This window comes from Catharus ustulatus, chromosome 23 (genome assembly GCF_009819885.2).
Source record: "Catharus ustulatus isolate bCatUst1 chromosome 23, bCatUst1.pri.v2, whole genome shotgun sequence".
Lineage (NCBI taxonomy): Eukaryota > Metazoa > Chordata > Aves > Passeriformes > Turdidae > Catharus > Catharus ustulatus.
The window spans coordinates 1,477,539-1,495,139 of record NC_046243.1 but is presented as its reverse complement, the minus strand read 5'-3'; the positions used below and the strand labels follow the sequence as shown (position 1 = coordinate 1,495,139).

The following is a 17,601-nucleotide window of genomic DNA, read 5'->3' as shown; positions in this document are numbered from 1 at the left end:
CCGCGCGCTCCCGCCGCCCCCGCGCGCTCCCGCCGGCCCGGACCAGGACAGACCCCCCCTCCACCCCGTCCAACCTCCCGGAGCACCGGGCACCTCCCGCCCCGGATTCCCCCTTCCCATCTTCCGTAGCACCGGGAATCACCGCCGTCCATTCCCCGGGAGCACCGGGGACCCCCCCGTTCCCCAACCCATCCCCGGCACCAGCGGGTGCCCCAGGCCCCCCGTTCACTATCCGGGAGCAGTGGGGTCCCCCTGGCTCCGATCCCCGTTCGAGCACCCAGATCCCTTCACCCCGGACCCCCCCTCCAGTCCATCCCCCCACATCGCCACGGACTGGGGACTTCCCATCCTGGAGTCCTCGTTCCCATTCCCTGGGGAGCCCCAGGGACTCCCCAGCCCCGGAGCTCTCCTGTCCCGGGGTGCTGCTGTGATCCCGGGGGGCAGGGGTCACCTGAATGGGGGGGAGAGGACACGGCCTCCATTCCTGTCCCCTCACTGGGACTGTGACTGTCACCCACGTGGGGGAGAGGCGACAGAAATATCACCATGGGTTTGGGGAGACAGATCTGGCACCCAGGAATGGTGCAGGGGGTTGGGGACTGTCCTGGGGGATAGGGACAGTTCTGGGCAGCAGGGACAGTCCAGCAGCATCCCCAGTGACGTGACCAAGAGCTGGCACCTGTCCTCCAGCTGTTCCACCTTCACCTGCTGCCCTGGGCACACAGAGGGACGGGGGGTCCTCCACAGGTGGGGACCCCACACATGGAGACCTCTCCTGAACCCCCCGGCCGGGCAGAGCCGGGCACTGCACCAGGAGCAGCTGGGATGGGGGGCCAGGATGTGACCCCCGCAGGTTGTGTCCCCCGTGTCCCCTTGGGTCACCCAGCCCGTGCTTGCACATGTGCCACCGAGGCTGCCACCAGCGAGGAGGCCCCGCAGAGGGGGGACAGGAACGGGTATGCAGCACATCACTGTCACCTCAGGCCAGGCCGCCACCGGGACCTCATCCCACGGCTGCTGCCGGGGGTCTCGCATGGCCGGGATCACTCAGTCCCTCAGGCCGCTCTGTCCCCGGGCCCTGAAGTGACCCCGAGCCCCGCAAGACACTGGAGGGCCCCGCGGTGCCTCGGGGTCCCCCGGCCCCATGGGGGGATATATCCCATGAACCTCTGTAGGGAGTAACCGAGGGGGATATATCCCATGAACCTCCGCGGCGAGAACGCGGGGGGATATATCCCATGATCCTCCAGCTTAGGGGACTGTATCCCATCGCCTCCCGCGGCCAGCGGGGGCGGCATATCCCATAGTGCCCCGCGCCGGCCCCCATCTCCGGGGCGGGCCGGAAGCGGCCGGGCCGGGCGGCGATGGCGGCGCGGGCCGCGCTGCTGCTGCTGCTGCTTCTCATGGCGGCGGCGGCGCCGGGCCCGGCCCGGGGCTCGCAGGGAGATCGGGAACCGCTGTACCGGGAGTGCCTGAGCCGCTGCGAGCGGCAGAACTGCTCGGGGGCGGCGCTACGGCACTTCCGCGCCCGGCAGCCGCTCTACATGGGCCTGACAGGTACCGCCCCCCCGCGCTCATTGGTTGGCGGGCCCTGAGGCCACGCCCCCTCTGGGAGAGGCCGCGCCCACTCATCGGGCACGCCCCCTTTGAAGCCACGCCCCCTGCTGGAACTGGGAGGCGCTGGGGCCAAACTGGGAAGTGCTGGGGAGTCCCGGGCTGGCCTGAGGCTGTTGGGTTATACTGGGAAGCCCTGGGTGATGCTGGAGGGTCACTGGGTTGTGCTGGGGCTGTGTTTAGGGTCACTTGGCCTGTGCTGGTTGTCACTGGATCGTGCTGGTGGCTGCTGGGCTGTTTTGGGTCTGTACTGGGAGGTGCTGGGCTATGAAGTGGAGTCACTGGGCCATACTGGGGAGTCACTGGGCCATACTGTGGGGACACTGGACTTTGCCAGGACAGGTATTAGGCCAGTTTGGGCATCCCTAAACTGTCTGGATGGACACTGGGCCATACTGGGAGCTACTGGGCCATGCTGCTGGTCACCGTGGGGACAACTGAGTGATTGTTCAGTGACACCCAGTGACACCAGCTGAGCCTCACCCGCTCCCCTTGCCCTGAGCTGACCCCCAGCGCTCCCATTGCCCACTGGTGCATACTGGGAGGCACTGGTGTGTCACACAGGCTGGACGTGCCGGGACGAGTGCAAGTACGAGTGCATGTGGCTGACGGTGCGGCTGTACCAGCAGGGCGGCCACCGCGTGCCCCAGTTCCATGGAAAGGTGATTGGGGGTCCTGGGGGGGTGGGTCGGGGTCCCCTCCCCGTCCCTGCTGACCCCCCTGTCCCCTCCCAGTGGCCCTTCTCCCGGTTCCTGTTTTTCCAGGAGCCGGCCTCCGCCTTCGCCTCCTTCCTGAACGGCCTGGCCAGCCTGGTGATGCTGCTGCGCTACCGGGCGGCCGTGCCCCCCGCCGCCCCCACCTACCCCACCTGCGTCGCCTTCGCCTGGGTGAGCCCTGCCTGCCCCTTTTCCCATCCTTTCCCATCCTTTTCCCATCCTTTCCTGTCCTTTCCCTCCCTTTTTCTCCATTTTTCTTCTCCTTTCTGTCCCTTTCTCCCTCCTTTCTCTCCCTTTTTCCCATTCCCTTTTTCCCTGTTCCCTTTTCCCCTTCTTTTTTCTCCTTCCCTATTCCTTTTTCTCTTCCTTTTTCTCTTCCTTTTTCTCTTCCTTTTTCTCTTCCTTTTTCTCTTCCTTTTTCTCTTCCTTTTTCTCTTCCTTTTTCTCTTCCTTTTTCTCTTCCTTTTTCTCTTCCTTTTTCTCCTTCCCTTTCCCTGTTCCCTTTTTCCCTGTTTCCCTTTCCTGTTCCTTTTTCTCCTTCCCTATCCCTTTTTCTCCTTCTCTTTCTCTTCTTTTCCTTCCCCTTCCCGTTTCCACTCTCTTCCCTTTTTCTCCTTCCCTTTTCCTCTTCCTTTCCCTGTTCCCTTTTTCCCTGTTCCCTTTTTCCCTTCCTTCTCCCCTTCTTTTTTCTCCTTCCCTATTCCTTTTTCTTTTCCTTTTCCTCTTCTTTTCCTTCCCCTTCCCTTTTCCACTCTCTTCCCTTTTTCTCCTTCCCCTTTCCCTTCCTTTTTCCCTGTTCCCTTTTTCCCCTTCCCCTTTCCTCTTCCTTTTACTCCTTCCCCTTTCCTATTCCTTTTATTCCTTCTCTTTCTCTTCTCTTCCTTCCCCTTCCCTTTTCCACTCTCTTCCCTTTTCTCCTTCCCCTTTCCCTTCCCCTTTTCCTTCCTTTTTCGCTGTTCCCTTTTCTCCTTCCCCTTCCCTATTCCCTTTTCTCCTTCTCTTTCTCTTCTTTTCCTTCCCCTTCCCTTTTCCACTCTCTTCCCTTTTTCTCCTTCCCTTTTCCTTCCCTCTCCCTGCTCCTGTTCCCCCACATCTCCCCCATAACCACCTGATCCCACCCAGCTCCAGCTGCTCCATCCCATCCCATTCCCAAGGCCCTCATCCCCCAAATGAGGGGAGAGAAGGGATGAGGCCCTGACCCACATCATCCCCCCAAATCCCAAATTTCCCCTTCCCAGGTCTCCTTAAACGCCTGGTTCTGGTCCACCGTATTCCACACGAGGGACACGGCGCTGACGGAGGTGAGGGAGTGGCACCCCCAGAGTGTCCCCAAGCCCCCAGGGGTCCTGTGCCAGCCCCACTGTGGGGTGCCAGACCCCTCCCCACCACCTCCCCCACTGCCAGCATGGCTCAGCCATCCCAAATCCCACAGAAACTGGATTATTTCTGTGCTTCGGCCGTCGTCCTGCACTCCGTGTACCTGTGCTGTGTCAGGTGAGCACTGGGGATGGACTGGGGGGCACTGGGGACGGACTGGGAGGCACTGGGGATGGACTGGGGGGCACTGGGGATGGACTGGGGGGCACTGGGGATGGATTGGGGGGCACTGGGGACGGACTGGGAGGCACTGGGGATGGACTGGGGGGGCACTGGGGACGGACTGGGAGGCACTGGGGATGGACTGGGAGGCACTAGGACCAGACTGAAGGACACTGGATTGTCCTGAGACTGGCTGGAAACTGCAGAGCCACACTGGGGATGGACTGGGGGGCACTGGGGATGGACTGGGAGGCACTGGGGATGGACTGAGGGCTACTGGGGATGGACTGGTGAGCACTGGGCTGTCCTGAGGTTTGGCTGGAGGCTCCAGGCCCACACTGGACCAGACTAGGAGGTGCTGGTGCCAGCTACAGCTGGACTGGAGTGTGTACTGGGAGGCACTGGGTCATGCTGGGAAGGGTCACAACTTCTATACTGGCAGCCACTGGGGGCTACTGGGCTGTGCTGGGGCTGTGTTAGGGGTCACTCAGCCTTTACTGGTGATTCTGGGCCATGCTGGTGGCTACTGGGCTATTTTTGATCCATACTGGGAGGTGCTGGGCCATGTTGGGAACCACTGGGCTGTACTGGGAGGGCCCTGGGCCATACTGGGAGGACACTGGGCTGTACTGGGAGCACTCTGACCATCCCCCTTGTCCACAGGACGCTGGGGCTGCAGCGCCCGGCCTTAATCAGCATCTTCAGGGCCTTCCTCCTGCTCTTCCTCGCCGGCCACATCTCCTACCTGAGCCTCGTGCGCTTTGACTACGGCTACAACCTGGTGGCCAACGCTGCTGCTGGTGAGCTGGGAGCCACTGGGGTGGGCTGGGAGCCACTGGGATGGGCTGGGAGCCACTGGGGTGGGCTGGGAGCCACTGGGATGGGCTGGGAGCCACTGGGATGGGCTGGGGCTGTGACAAGGGTTGTTCAGTGCCCTCCCCATCCCTGAGACCTTCATCTCTGAGCTCCCCATTTTCCCAGGAATGTTGAGCAGAGGTTTGGGTACCCCTATCCTTGAGCTCCCCATTTTCCCAGGAATGTTGATCAGAGGTTTGGGTGTCCCCCTGTCTCTGAACCCCAACATTTTCCCAGGGATTCTGACCATGGTCTGGCTACCCCCATGTCCCTGAGCTCCCCATTTCCCCAGGGATACTGACCAGGTGTTTGGGTATCCCCCTGTCTGTGAACCCCCACATTTTCCCAGGGATGCTGACCATGGTCTGGCTATCCCCTATCCCTGAGCCCCATTTTCCCAGGGATGTTGATCAGAGGTTTGGGTATCCCCCTGTGTCCCTGAACCCCCACATTTTCCCAGGGATGCTGACCCTGGTCATGGTACCCTCCATCCCTGCATTCTGTTTTCCCAGGGATGCTAACAGAGTCTGAACACCCCCCTCTCCCTGATCCCTCCCCATTTTCCTAGCAATGCTGACAATGATCTGAGTGTCCCCTATCCCTGAGCCCCATTTTCCCAGGGATGCTGCCCACAGTCCTGGATACCCCCATCCCTACGTTCTGTTTTCCCAGGAATGCTGACAGAGTCTGAACACCCCCCTCTCCCTGATCCTTCCCTGTTTTTCCCAACAATGCTGACCAGAGAGCTGGGTATCCCCCCTGTCTCTGAATCCCCACATTTTCCCAACAATGCTGACCAGGGGTCTGGCTACCCCCTATCCCTGAGCCCCATTTTCTCAGGGATGCTGACCAGGGGTTTGACTACCCCCTATCCCTGAGCCCCATTTTCTCAGGGATGTTGACTGGAGGGGGCTGGGTATCCCCATGGCCCTGAGCCCTCTGTTTTCCCAGGAATGTTGATCAGAGTTTTGAGTATCCCCCTGTCTCTGAACCCCCACATTCTCTCAGGGATGCTGACCATGGTCTGGCTATCCCCTATCCCTGAGCTCCCCATTTTCCCAGGAATGCTGACCAGGAGTTTGGGTACCCCCTATCCCTGAGCTCCCCATTTTCCAGGGATGTTGACAATGATTTGAGTGTCCCCTATCCCTGAGTCACATTTTCCCAGGGATGCTGACTAGGGGTTTGGGTGTCCCCCTGTCTCTGAACCCCCCCATTTTCCCAGGGATGCTGACCCCAGTCCTGAACACCCCCATCCCTCCCTACATCCTATTTCCCCAGCAATGCCAACACAATCTGATCACCCCCCTCTCCCTGCCCCCTCCCTGTTTTCCCCAGTAATCCAACCTAGGGTTTAGTTCCCCCCAGGGCACTCCTGACCCCTCGGTGCTGTTTTCCCAGGGATGCTGACGGTGGCGTGGTGGCTGCGGTGGTGCCTGCGGCAGGGCCGGCGCCTCCCGCACGTGTGGAAATGCGCGGCCGCGGTGCTGCTGCTCCAGGCGCTGGCGCTGCTCGAGCTGCTCGACTTCCCTCCCCTGCTCTGGGTGCTGGACGCCCACGCGCTCTGGCACATCGGGACCATCCCCCTCAACGTGCTCTTCTACAGGTCAGTGACCTCCCCTCCTCAAATTTGAAGTGGGGGTGAGGGGTTCCTCATGTTCCCCAGGGTGTCCCCGCAGGGTTTGGGGAGTTCTGCTGTGTCCTGGGAGTGATGGGAGGGGGGAATGGGGTGTTGGGGTGCTGATGGACCCCTCCTGAAATTGGGGTGCACCATGGTCTGTGCAGTTTTCTTCTTGAAATTGGGGTGCAGCATGGTCTGTGGAGTTTTCTTCTTGAAATTGGGGTGCATCATAGTCTGTGCAGTTTTCTTCTTGAAATTGGGGTGCAGCATGGTCTGTGGAGTTTTCTTCTTGAAATTGGGGTGCATCATAGTCTGTGGAGTTTTCTTCTTGAAATTGGGGTGCACCATAGTCTGTGGAGTTTTCTTCTTGAAATTGGGGTGCATCATGGTCTGTGGAGTTTTCTTCTTGAAATTGGGGTGCACCGTGGTTTTCTTCTTGAAATTGGGGTGCACCATGTGGAGTTCTCAGCATTCTCTTCTTGAAATTGGGGTGCACCGTGGTCTGTGCAGTTTTCTTCTTGAAATAGGGGTGCAGCATGGTCTGTGGAGTTTTTTTCTTGAAATTGGGGTGCACCATGGTCTGTGGAGTTCTCAGCATCTTCTTCTTGAAATTTGGGGGGCTCAGGGTCACTCTGCAGCTTTCCAGGGGTGCTGGGAGTCCCAGCCTTGATACTGAGGTGTTGGGGAGCCCACTGTGGGTGCTGTGAGCTCAGCACCCCCTCAGTTTCCCATGGGATGTTCTTGGTCCCTGCACAGATCATCCCTCCCACCCCCGAAATCAGGATGCTGGAGGGACCCTGGTGTTGCTGTGCTCGATTTTGGGTTCAAAGCTCCCCTAAATCCCCTTTTTCTGCCTTTCATGAGCCAAGCCTCCCCTCAGCCCCCCCTTGTCCCCCCAGTTTCCTGATGGATGACAGCCTCTACCTCCTGAAGGCCAACTCCGACCTCTTCAAAGTGGACTAGAGCTGCCAGGGGGGGGACAAGGGGGACAAAACCCCTCGTGCCCCCCCAGGGCCCTGCCCTGCCCTGTGCCAAGCAAACCCTGGCCCCCCTGGCCACAGCCTCCTGCCCCCCTGGTTGCCTTCTGAGGTTTGTTTTTCTCCCCCAACCCCCGTGGTCCCAAACTCTCCAGGGGGGTGGGAACCCCCCACTGCTGGGCACAGAGGGGACAGATGAACCCCCCCCAAAAAAACCCTCCCCGTGCTGAGCTGGGGACCCCCACGAGGTGACAGTGGCTGCTGGGGCTCACTGAGGGGGTCTGTGGGTGGCTCTGGGGGGTGGGGGGTGTTGTGTGGGTGCCTTGGGGCTGGGTGTGCCCCCCTCCCGGCCCAGAGGGGCTCTGCCCCCACCCCCTCCTATTCCCCCTGCCCGGGTGTGCTGTGGGATGTGAATAAAGCTGAGTTTAAATCTGTGCTGTGCTGGGTTCTTGTCCCCTCCTGGTGTCCCCTCCCTGCCCTGAGGGTACCCTGTGCCACACCCAGCCCTCATGTCTGCTCTTACCCATCATCCTGCACCCCATTTCCCACTCTGTTTTCACTCTATCCCACCCCTTGTGCCCCAAAATTCTCTCCATGTGCCCCAAAATTCCCTCCATGTGCCCCAAAATTCCCTCCATGTGCCCCAACTCCCCTCAGTGTTCCCCTCAGCACACCCCACATCCCCTCATCTTCCACCCCTCACCTACCCCCTTTCCCACCCTCTTCTTGCCCTCTGCACCCCCATTTGTGCCTCATATCCCCCTTTCTGTGAACCCACCCACCCATCCCTGCCCATTTCCCATTTCCCATTTCCCACCCTGCTCCCACCCCATTCCCCCTCTTTGTGCCCCATTTCCCCCCACCCAGACATCCCTGACCCTCACACTCCTCCATCCTCTGCCACACTCAACCTTTATTACCACCACCCCCCCAAAACACCCAGACAAATTGAGACCATTCCAACTTTCTGGCTGGCAAGCAAGGTGAAATTCCCCAAAATTTCTGGAGGATTCCCTTCACCCCTCCAGCGCTTTTTGCGCGTGGGCAAAGAACACCCCATCCACATCATCCACGCCGGTGCGGAGCGCGGGGGGCATCGCGTAACTGCGCAGCTCCCGCAGCGAGAATCCCGCGGCCGCCAGCGCATCCCGCACGTCCGATTCCTGCAGCGGCACCACGGGCAGCCGAGCTGGACCCGCCAGGTAGAAAGATTCACCCAGAGCTCCCAGCAGCACGGCGTGGCCACCGGGGCGCAGCAGGTTGGAGATGTGCGATAGAGCCCGCACGAAGGAGGCGCGGTCGGGGCTCACGGCTTCCAGGCAGAAAGAGGAGAGCAGAGCGTCGGCCCGAGGGTGCAGAGGGGCACCCAGAGGGTCAGGGAGGTGAACGTCGATGGGGAGGATCCGGCGGAGGCGCTGGCGGAGACGGCGCTGCTTGTCCTGCCATGGTTCACTGGAGGGTGGGGATAGGGGGAAAGGGAGGGGGGAGTGGGGTGGAGAGCAGGGGGAGGTGGGGAAGGGATTGAGATGGTGAATAGTGGGGAGGGGATCAATCTGGTGTCCATATGGGTGTGGGGATGGGATCAATCCAGAACAGACAGAGGTATGGGGATGGGATCAATCCAGAACAGAGAGAGCTGTGGGGATGGGATCAATCCAGAACAGACAGAGGTGTGGGGATGGGATCAATCCAGAACCACAGGGGTGTGGGGATGGGATCAATTCCACACACACAGGAATATGGAGATGGGATCAATCCAGAACACACAGGGGTGTGGGGATGGGATCAATCCAGAACACACAGGGGTGTGGGGATGGGATCAATCTGACACACAGGGATGTGAGGATGGGATTAATCCAGAACACACAGGGGTGTGGGGATGGGATCAATCTGACACACAGGGATGTGAGGATGGGATTAATCGAGAACACACAGGGATGTGAGGATGGGATCAATCCAGAGCAGACAGGGGTGTGGGGAAGAAATCAATCCCACAAACACAGGGATGTGAGGATGGGATTGACCCGGCAAACACAGAGATGTGGAGATGGGATCAATCCAGAACACACAGGAATGTGAGGATGGGATCAATCTGACACACAGGGGTATGGAGATGGGATCAATCCAGAACAGACAGGGATGTGGGGATGGGATCAATCCGACATACACAGGGGTGTGGGGATGGGATTGACCCGGCAAACACAGGGGTGTGGGGATGGGATCAATCCAGAACAGACAGGGCTGTGGGGATGGGATCAATCTCACACACAGGGATGTGAGGATGGGGTCGATCCAGAACAGACAGGGATGTGGGGATGGGATCAATCCAGAACAGAGGTGTGGGGATGGGATCAATCCAGAACAGACAGGGATGTGGGGATGGGATCAATCCAGAGCAGACAGGGATGTGGAGATGGGATGAATCCAGAACAGACAGGGATAAGGAGATGGGATCAATCTCACACACAGGGATGTGAGGATGGGGTCGATCCAGAACAGACAGGGATGTGGGGGTGAGGCCAATCTGCTACCCATACAGATAAGGGGATGGGATTAACCTGGCAGCCAGGAGAGTGTGGGAATAGGATGGATTTGGCACACACAGGGATGTGGGAATGGGATGAATCTGACACACACAGGGATGTGGGGACAGGGTCAATCTGACACATGGAAGAGTGTGGGGATGGGCTCAACCCAGCAGACAAAGGGAGGTGAGGATGGAATTCTGCAGGGATATGGTGTGGGATTGAGGATGGAATTCTGCAGGGAAATGGTGTGGGATTGTTCAGGGAAGCAGGGAGTGGGTGGGCATTGCCTTGGGCCACACAGGAGTGTGGGGATGGGATCAACCCAGCACACACAGGAATACAGGACAGGATCCTGCAGGGATGGGGGGTGGGATGCTGATTCTGGAACCTACAGGGACCCAGGAACAGGATTGCACCAGGGCAAACCCAACACCCACAGGGACAAAGGGACAGGGGATCAACCCAGCAGCTGCAGGGACGTGGGGATGGGATCCAGGAGGGATTGACCCAAGAGCCACAGGGACATGGGAACAGAATCAACTGGGCACCCACAAGGACGTGCAGACAGCTCCCATGGGGATCAACCCTCCCTCCACAGGGATAGGGACAGGATTCCATGGAATGTGAGGCTGGGATCCTGCAGAGATCACTGCAGCCATGGGGCTGTGAACCCATGGGATTTGGGAACAGTGTCTGTAAGGATGTGGGGCTGTGATGCCATGAGATTTTGGTGATGTGGTCCTGTAGGGATCACCTCAGCATCTGTGGAGAAATGTGGCCGTGATCCCATGGGATTTGGGGACATCATTCCACAGGGATCACCTCAACATCTGAGGGGAAATGTGGCCGTGATCCCATGGGATTTGGGGACATCATTCTACAGGGATCACCTCAACATCTGTGGGGAAATGTGGCTGTGATCCCATGGGATTTGAGGACATCATTCTGCAGGGATCAGCCCAGGATCTGTGGGGAAATGTGGCTGTGATCCCATGGGATTTGAGGACATCATTCTGCAGGGATCAACCCAGGATCTGTGGGGAAATGTGGCTGTGATCCCATGGGATTCAGGGACATCATTCTACAGCAATCAGCCCAGGATCTGTCAGGAGCTGGATCTGCGACCCCGTGGATTTTGGGGACCACCCCAGCCCCACCCTCCTCCTGGGGTACCCCCCGTACCCCCCTGCGCCCCCCTACCCTCGCCCCTCGATCTTGCAGACGTGCTGGATGAACGGGCTCCAGTCGAAGGCTCCGGGCTCGCCCCGCACCCACCGGCCCAGCTCCTCCCGGTTCACCGCCAGAAAATCGGTGGCCACGATCTCCTCGAAGTGGTCACAGGCGCTCAGCAGTTGGTAGATGGTGGGACCCGAGCCCACATCGATCAACGTCCGCCCCCGGATCTCACCTGGGAAGGGGACAGGACATGTAGGGAGGACAGAGGGTCTGCGGGCTCTCCGTGCCTCAGTTTCCCCATCCCACCGCGAGTTTTGGGGGGGGTCCTCTCCTCCTTCTCCTCACCACTGGCGAAAGTCTCGGCCAAGCATCGCAGCTTCCAGGGCACCACGAACTCCTCGGAGGAGAAGTCGGCGCGGGGGGGGAGGTAATTGTTGCGCAGGTACGCGCGGGGGTCGAAGTGCTCGTAACCCTCTCGGAGCTCGGCCGGGCTGCTCATGGTGAGGGGCTGCTCGTGAATCCGGCCCTGCCGCCGCCTTTTTATCCCTGCCCGGCCCGGGGGGGCCGCGGGGAGCAGCGACGGCTTCATCCATCCAGCCCGCATCCCTCCATCCATCATCCAGCCCGCCTAACCCGGTTAGTGCCAGCGCCCCGGGGCCGCGGCCGGATCCAGGCCGGAGCTGATAAGGGATCGGCCGCACTTCCCGGGCTCTGGGGATCCAGGAATCCTGTCCCTGTGCCCCGGAGGTTTTGTTCTCCTCGCTCCGAGATGTGGGTGTGAGCTGTCTGTGCTGCCCCAGCCCTGCTGATGAGGGTCCCGGGGATTGGGATGGAGAGGGATTGGGATGGGATGAGGATGGAGAGGGGTGAGGATGGAGAGAGATTGGGATGGGGTGAGGATGGAGAGGGATTGGGATGGAGAGGGATTGGAATGGGGTGAGGATGGAGAGGGATTGGGATAGAGAGGGATTGGGATGGGGGTGAGGATGGAGAGGGATTGGGATGGAGAGGGGTGAGGATGGAGAGGGATTAGGAGAGGGTGAGGATGGAGAAGGATTGGGATGGCGATGAGGATGGAGAGGGATTGGGATGGAGAGGGATTGGGAGAGGGGTGAGGATGGAGAGGGGTGAGGATAGACATGGATTGGGATGGAGAGGGATTGGAATGGGGTGAGGATGGAGAAGGATTGGGATGGGGGTAAGGAGGGAGAGGGATTGGGATAGAGAGGGATTGAAATGGGTGTGAGGATGGAGAAGGATTGGAGAGGGATTGGGATGGGGATGAGGATGGAGAGGGAATGGGATGGAGAGGGATTGGGAGACGGGTGAGGATGGAGAGGGGTGAGGATAGACATGGATTGGAATGGAGAGGGATTGGGATGGGGGTAAGGAGGGAGAGGGATTGGGATGGAGAGGGATTGGGATGGGGATGAGGATGGAGAGGGATTGGGATGGAGAGGGATTGGGATGGGGATGAGGATGGAGAAGGATTGGAAGGGGGTGAGGATGGAGAAGGATGGGGATGGAGAGGGTTTGGGAGAGGGGTGAGGATGGAGAAGGAATGGGGTGAGGATGGAGAGAGATTGGGATGGAGAAGGATTGGAATGGGGGTGAGGTTGGAGAAGGATTGGGATAGAGAGGGATTGGGATGGGGATGAGGATGGAGAGGGATTGGAATGGGGTGAGGATGGATAGAGATTGGAATGGGGTGAGGATGGAAAAGGATTGGGATAGAAAGGGATTGGGATGGGGTGAGGATAGAGAGGGATTGGGATGGGGTGAGGATGGAGAAGGATTGGGATGGAGAGGGATTGAAATGGGTGTGAGGATGGAGGGGGTGAGGATACAGAAGGATTGGGATGGAGAGGGACTGGGAGAAGGATGAGGATGGGGAGAGGGACAAAAATGGAATGGGGATGGGAAAGGACAGGAATGGTGCGGGAAGGGGATGGGAAAGGATTGGAATGGGATGGAAATGTGGAGGGATTGGGGATGAGAATTTGAAGGGATTAAAACAAAATGGGGATGGGGATGAGGATGGAAAGGTGTTGGAATGATGTGGGGTTTGGGATGGGGATGGAACCCGTCTGAGCTCTCCATCACCTGAGTGTGCTGGACCTCAGCCCAGCTCTGGCAGGAGGCAGCACCACCTCTGCGTGCTCCCAGTGCTCCCAGTGCTCCCAGTGCTCCCAGTGCTCCCAGTGCTCCCAGTACCACGGGATAAGGAGCACAGTGGGACCCACCTGTGGCACTGGGGGCGATGGAAGAACCCAGATCCTGCCTGGAGGGGGTGAAGGTGAGGGACAGGCGGCTCCTGGGAGGAAGGAGCGGGATGGGGCCGGGCACGGGGAGGGGACAGCGCCTGGCGGGGACCCAGGGACACCGGGATCCAGAGTGGGAACAGCTAATCTGGGCACTGCGGATCCTGGCACCGGGTGGGCGATGCGGGGGGGGTTATATAACCACAAACCCCCCCAGCCCCACAAGACACCGTGCCTCAGTTTCCCCCTATTCCTCCATTCCCCCACCCCACAAAAGATCCCTTTCTCCCCAAACCTTGCCTCCCACCCCTCTACCCCCCCAAAAAAGACGCTGCCGTGCCAAGTTAGGCGTTTTATTGCCGTACAAAGATCATGGTTTGTACAACCCCCCTCCAGCCCCCCCAGGCTTTCAGCGTTCCTCATCCTCGCATTCCCTTCTTTTCGCCAGGGAAACTGAGTCACGCCGGAGCTGCCGGGAGCCCCCCGAAGGGCGGGACCCCCCCGACCCGCGGGGTGCTCGTCCCCACCGGCCCCCACGATTCCCGCAGCGGGGTGGGGTCCCAGGCGAGTGGGAACCCACCCCCACCTGCCCCCGCCTTCCTGCGCTGCCTCTTCGGGGAGGCTGAGCAGACCCAGGCTCGTGGGTCCCCCCAGCCCCCCAAAATCACCCTGGTGCCCCCCGACCTCCCTCCCCCGGCCCCTCCGCCGCGCTCAGCCCCGCTGCGCCTCGTGGGACAGGGAGCGGGACAGGGTGCGGGGGATCCCCGCCTTGGCTCCGCGGAGGTCTGAGGGGGCGAAGAGGGGCACGGGGAAGGTTCGGGCGTAGGGAAGGAGGTGCTGGGTCAGGGGCTGCCCCAGGACCCCCAGCCGTAGCAGCCCCCAGGGTGAGCGCTGCTCCAACACCCGCACGGCCCCGCGCTGCTCCAGCGACTCCCGGCGCTGCGTGTCCAACTCCCGCCGGCACCACCTGGGCACGGGGCACTCGTTGGGGTGGAGAGAGACCCCCAAATCCTGCTCTGACCCTTTGGGGTCACCCCACTGGAGACCCCCCTTGGAATCCCGGCTTTTTCCATCCCCGTCAAAATCTCTGTTTTTTCACAGGAAATCCATAAATCTTCCCAATCCCTCCTGGACAACCCACCACCATCTCTCTGGAATTTTCTTGACCCCACAAGGACCCTCAGAAATCCCCAAAACTTTGGAGCTTCCCTGACCCCACAGGGACCCTCAGAAACCCCCAAAACTTCCTGGAAACCTCATAATTTGGGGCACTCGTTGGGGTGGAGAGAGACCCCCAAATCCTGCTCTGACCCTTTGGGGTCACCCCACTGGAGACGCCCTTGGAATCCCGGCTTTTTCCATCCCCATCAAAATCTCTGTTTTTTCACAGGAATCCCATAAATCTTCCCAATCCCTCCTGGACAACCCCCCACCATCGCTCTGGAGCTTTCTTGACCCCACAGGGATCCTCAGAAACCCCCCAAAATTCCTGGGAACCTCATAATTTGGGACACTTGGAGCTCCCTCACATCCCAAAGACCCCACAGAAAACCCCAAGTTTGGGATCCTCGGGCTGCCCAAAACCTCTTGGAGTCTCCTACAGCCCCAAACCCCCGTGGAAATCCCCAATTTTGTAACCCTTGGAACCACCCCACAAAGCCACGGAAACCTCATTTTTTGGGACCCTTGGAGCTCTCCAAAACTCCATGGAGACCCCACAGTTTGAGACACTCGGAGTCCCCCCACAACCCCAATCCCCCACAAAACCCCCTCAATCCTCCAGCACCCCGTGCCCCCCGTGTCCCTGGCAGCCCTGGCAGCCCTGGGCCATGTCCCCAGCACTCCTGGCACCCCGGGACCCCTCTGCCCACGTCCCCCGTGTCCCCAACACCCCTGGCACCTCTGGCACCCCTGTGCCCGTGTCCCTAGCACCCCTGGAACCCCTGTGCCCGTGTCCCCCGTGTCCCTGGCAGCCCTCTGCCCATGTCCCCAGCACCCCTGGGCCATGTCCCCAGCACTCGTGGCACCCCTGTGCCTGTGTCCCAAGCACTCCTGGCACCCCTGGCACCCCTCTGTCAGTGTCCCCAGTACCACTGGCACCCCTGGACCATGTCCCCAGCACCCCTGGCACCCCTCTGCTCGTGTCCTCAGCACTCCTGGCACTCCCGTCCCCGTGTCCCCAGCATCCCTGCCACCCCTGTGCCCGTGTCCCCCGTGTCCCAAGCACCCCTGGCACCCCTCTGTCAGTGTCCCCAGCACCCGCGGCACCCCTGTGCCCGTGTCCCTGGCACCTCTGGGCCGTGTCCCTGGCACCCCTGGCACCCCTTGCCCGTGTCCCCAGTACCATTGGCACCCCTCTGCCCGTGTCCCCTGTGTCCCTGGCACCTCTGGCACCCCTCTGCTCGTGTCCTCAGCACTACTGGTACCCCTGTCCCCGTGTCCCCAGTACCTCTGACACCCCTCTGCCCGTGTCCCCCGTGTCCCCAGCACTCCTGGCACCCCTGTCCCCATGTCCCCAGCACCCCTGGCACCCCTCTGCACATGTCCCCAGCACCCCTGGCAGCCCTGTCCTTGTGTCCCTGGCACTCCTGGCACCCCTCTACTCATGTCCCCAGTACCCCCAGCACCCCTGTCCCCGTGTCCACAACACCCCTGGCACCCCTCTGCTCGTGTCCCCCGTGACCCTGGTGTCCCTGGCACCCCTGGACCCCTCTGCCCGTGTCCACAGCACCCCTGGAACCCCTGTGCCCGTGTCCCCAACACCCCTGTGCCCGTGTCCCCAATACCCCTGGCACCCCTGTGCCCGTGTCCCCACACCCCTGGCACCCCTGTGCCCGTGTCCCTGGCACCCCTCTGCCCGTGTCCCCCGTGTCCCCAGCACCCCTGGCACCCCTGTCCCCGTGTCCCTCACCCATCCTCGGGCCGGCTCCGCAGCTCCAGGTCCATCCACTCAGCACTGAAGGTCTCTTTCCGCCCCACGTCCTCCTCCTGCACTCGGCAGCCCAGGCGGGCCGAGAGGAGCCCCCTGGAGTCCCCAACCACGCCAGGCCCCACCATGGTGTCACTGTCACCCCCTCTCCGTGCTGTCCCCGCTTTTATGGCCCCGCTGGGGCTATTTTGGGACGAGCCGCTGGCACCGGGCGCTGCCAAGGGGGGGGTGGCACCTCGGACACGTGTGTGGCACCCACGGGGGTGTCCCCTCCCCTTCCTGCCATGGGGATGAGGGGCAGACCCTGCCAGCAACGTGATGGCAGCGGCGGGACCCGCGCTGGCACCTGCCCAGGGCACGGCTTGGCCTTTCCCTGTGCCCCCCACAGCCCTGGGGTGACACGTGCCACCTCTGTGCCATCCCAGTGCCACCCGCAGTGACCCCAGAGGGACATCGGGGTCCTTCCCAGCATGTGTCCCCTTCCCAGGACAGGGGGTTGGGACCCCCAAATGAGCCAGCATGGGGTGACAGTGACCCAGGGCTCACGTGGACGTGGCTGGTGACAAACAGGACAAGGGGCTGCAGCCACCACAGGTGTGGGGGTGCCACCCCAGGGGACGAATTCAGCTTGGAGTGACACTGGGGACAGCTCAGAAATGCTCCAGGTCCATGGAGCTGCCGGTGCCACCGTGGGGTGGGGGACAGTGTCACAGCCAGTGACACACATGGGCAGTGTCACCCATGGACAGTGCCACCCACAGCCAGTGTCACCCATGGTCAGTGTCACTCACAGACAGTGCCACTCACAGACAGTGCCACCCACGGGCAGTGTCACCCATGGTCAGTGTCACCCATGGTCAGTGCCACTCACAGACCATGCCACCCACAGCCAGTGTCACCCACAGCCAGTGCCACCCACGGCCAGTGTCACCCATGGCCAGTGCCACCCACAGCCAGTGTCACCCATGGTCAGTGTCACCCATGGTCAGTGTCACCCACGGACAGTGTCACCCATGGCCATTGTCACTCGTGGTCAGTGCCACCCATGGACAGTGACACCCATGGGCAGTGCCACCCACGGCCAGTGCCACCCATGGTCAGTGTCACCCATGGTCAGTGTCACCCAAGGCTGGTGCCACCCACAGCCAATGTCACCCATGGACAGTGCCACCCACGGCCAGAGTCAGCCATGGCCAGTGCCACCCATGGACAGTGTCACACATGGTCAGTGTCCCCCATTGCCAGTGTCACCCATGGCCAGTGCCACTCATGGCCAGTGCCACCCACAGCCAGTGTCACCCCCAGCCAGTGCCACCCATGGCTGTACCCTCAGAGCCCTGCAGCCCCCACCCTTTGGCGCTGGGGAGGTTTCAGGGTCACCCCAG

At 60.9% G+C, this 17,601-nt stretch overlaps 3 protein-coding genes across 3 annotated transcripts; 1 reads left to right on the top strand and 2 right to left on the bottom strand.

The window, feature by feature from the left end:
* The first annotated feature begins 1,364 nt into the window (after nucleotides 1–1,364).
* PGAP3 (post-GPI attachment to proteins phospholipase 3) lies at nucleotides 1,365–7,756 on the top strand. Its single transcript, XM_033079126.1, has 8 exons — nucleotides 1,365–1,557; nucleotides 2,179–2,276; nucleotides 2,349–2,501; nucleotides 3,569–3,631; nucleotides 3,763–3,824; nucleotides 4,533–4,669; nucleotides 6,126–6,330; nucleotides 7,245–7,756. Exons 1-8 carry the CDS (start codon nucleotides 1,365–1,367, stop codon nucleotides 7,306–7,308), a joined length of 975 nt encoding a protein of 324 aa, XP_032935017.1. The 3' UTR covers nucleotides 7,309–7,756.
* A 562-nt stretch (nucleotides 7,757–8,318) lies between these two features.
* On the bottom strand, nucleotides 8,319–11,853 carry PNMT (phenylethanolamine N-methyltransferase). Its single transcript, XM_033078621.1, has 3 exons — nucleotides 11,372–11,853; nucleotides 11,051–11,258; nucleotides 8,319–8,774 (listed from the first exon to the last, which is right to left on the bottom strand). The coding sequence occupies exons 1-3, from the start codon at nucleotides 11,643–11,645 to the stop codon at nucleotides 8,339–8,341; spliced, it is 918 nt and encodes a 305-aa protein (XP_032934512.1). The 5' UTR covers nucleotides 11,646–11,853; the 3' UTR covers nucleotides 8,319–8,338.
* A 1,773-nt stretch (nucleotides 11,854–13,626) lies between these two features.
* On the bottom strand, nucleotides 13,627–16,690 carry LOC117006246 (titin-cap). The gene is made up of 2 exons (XM_033078622.2): nucleotides 16,199–16,690; nucleotides 13,627–14,254 (listed from the first exon to the last, which is right to left on the bottom strand). The coding sequence occupies exons 1-2, from the start codon at nucleotides 16,342–16,344 to the stop codon at nucleotides 13,999–14,001; spliced, it is 402 nt and encodes a 133-aa protein (XP_032934513.1). The 5' UTR covers nucleotides 16,345–16,690; the 3' UTR covers nucleotides 13,627–13,998.
* Between the last annotated feature and the right edge of the window lie 911 nt (nucleotides 16,691–17,601).

Excerpts from the sequence above, each read along its gene's own strand:
- LOC117006246 (XM_033078622.2), bottom strand. The coding sequence starts at position 16,344 with ATGGTGGGGCCTGGCGTGGTTGGGGACTCCAGGGGGCTCCTCTCGGCC. Across the intron at positions 14,255-16,198 it reads CGGAGCCGGCCCGAGGATGG|GTGGTGCCGGCGGGAGTTGG; the intron begins GTGAGGGACACG and ends CCCCGTGCCCAG.
- PGAP3 (XM_033079126.1), top strand. The coding sequence starts at position 1,365 with ATGGCGGCGCGGGCCGCGCTGCTGCTGCTGCTGCTTCTCATGGCGGCG. Across the intron at positions 2,277-2,348 it reads TGCCCCAGTTCCATGGAAAG|TGGCCCTTCTCCCGGTTCCT; the intron begins GTGATTGGGGGT and ends GTCCCCTCCCAG. Across the intron at positions 6,331-7,244 it reads CTCAACGTGCTCTTCTACAG|TTTCCTGATGGATGACAGCC; the intron begins GTCAGTGACCTC and ends TTGTCCCCCCAG.
- PNMT (XM_033078621.1), bottom strand. The coding sequence starts at position 11,645 with ATGATGGATGGAGGGATGCGGGCTGGATGGATGAAGCCGTCGCTGCTC. Across the intron at positions 11,259-11,371 it reads GGCCGAGACTTTCGCCAGTG|GTGAGATCCGGGGGCGGACG; the intron begins GTGAGGAGAAGG and ends TCCCCTTCCCAG. Across the intron at positions 8,775-11,050 it reads TGCAAGATCGAGGGGCGAGG|TGAACCATGGCAGGACAAGC; the intron begins GTAGGGGGGCGC and ends CCCACCCTCCAG.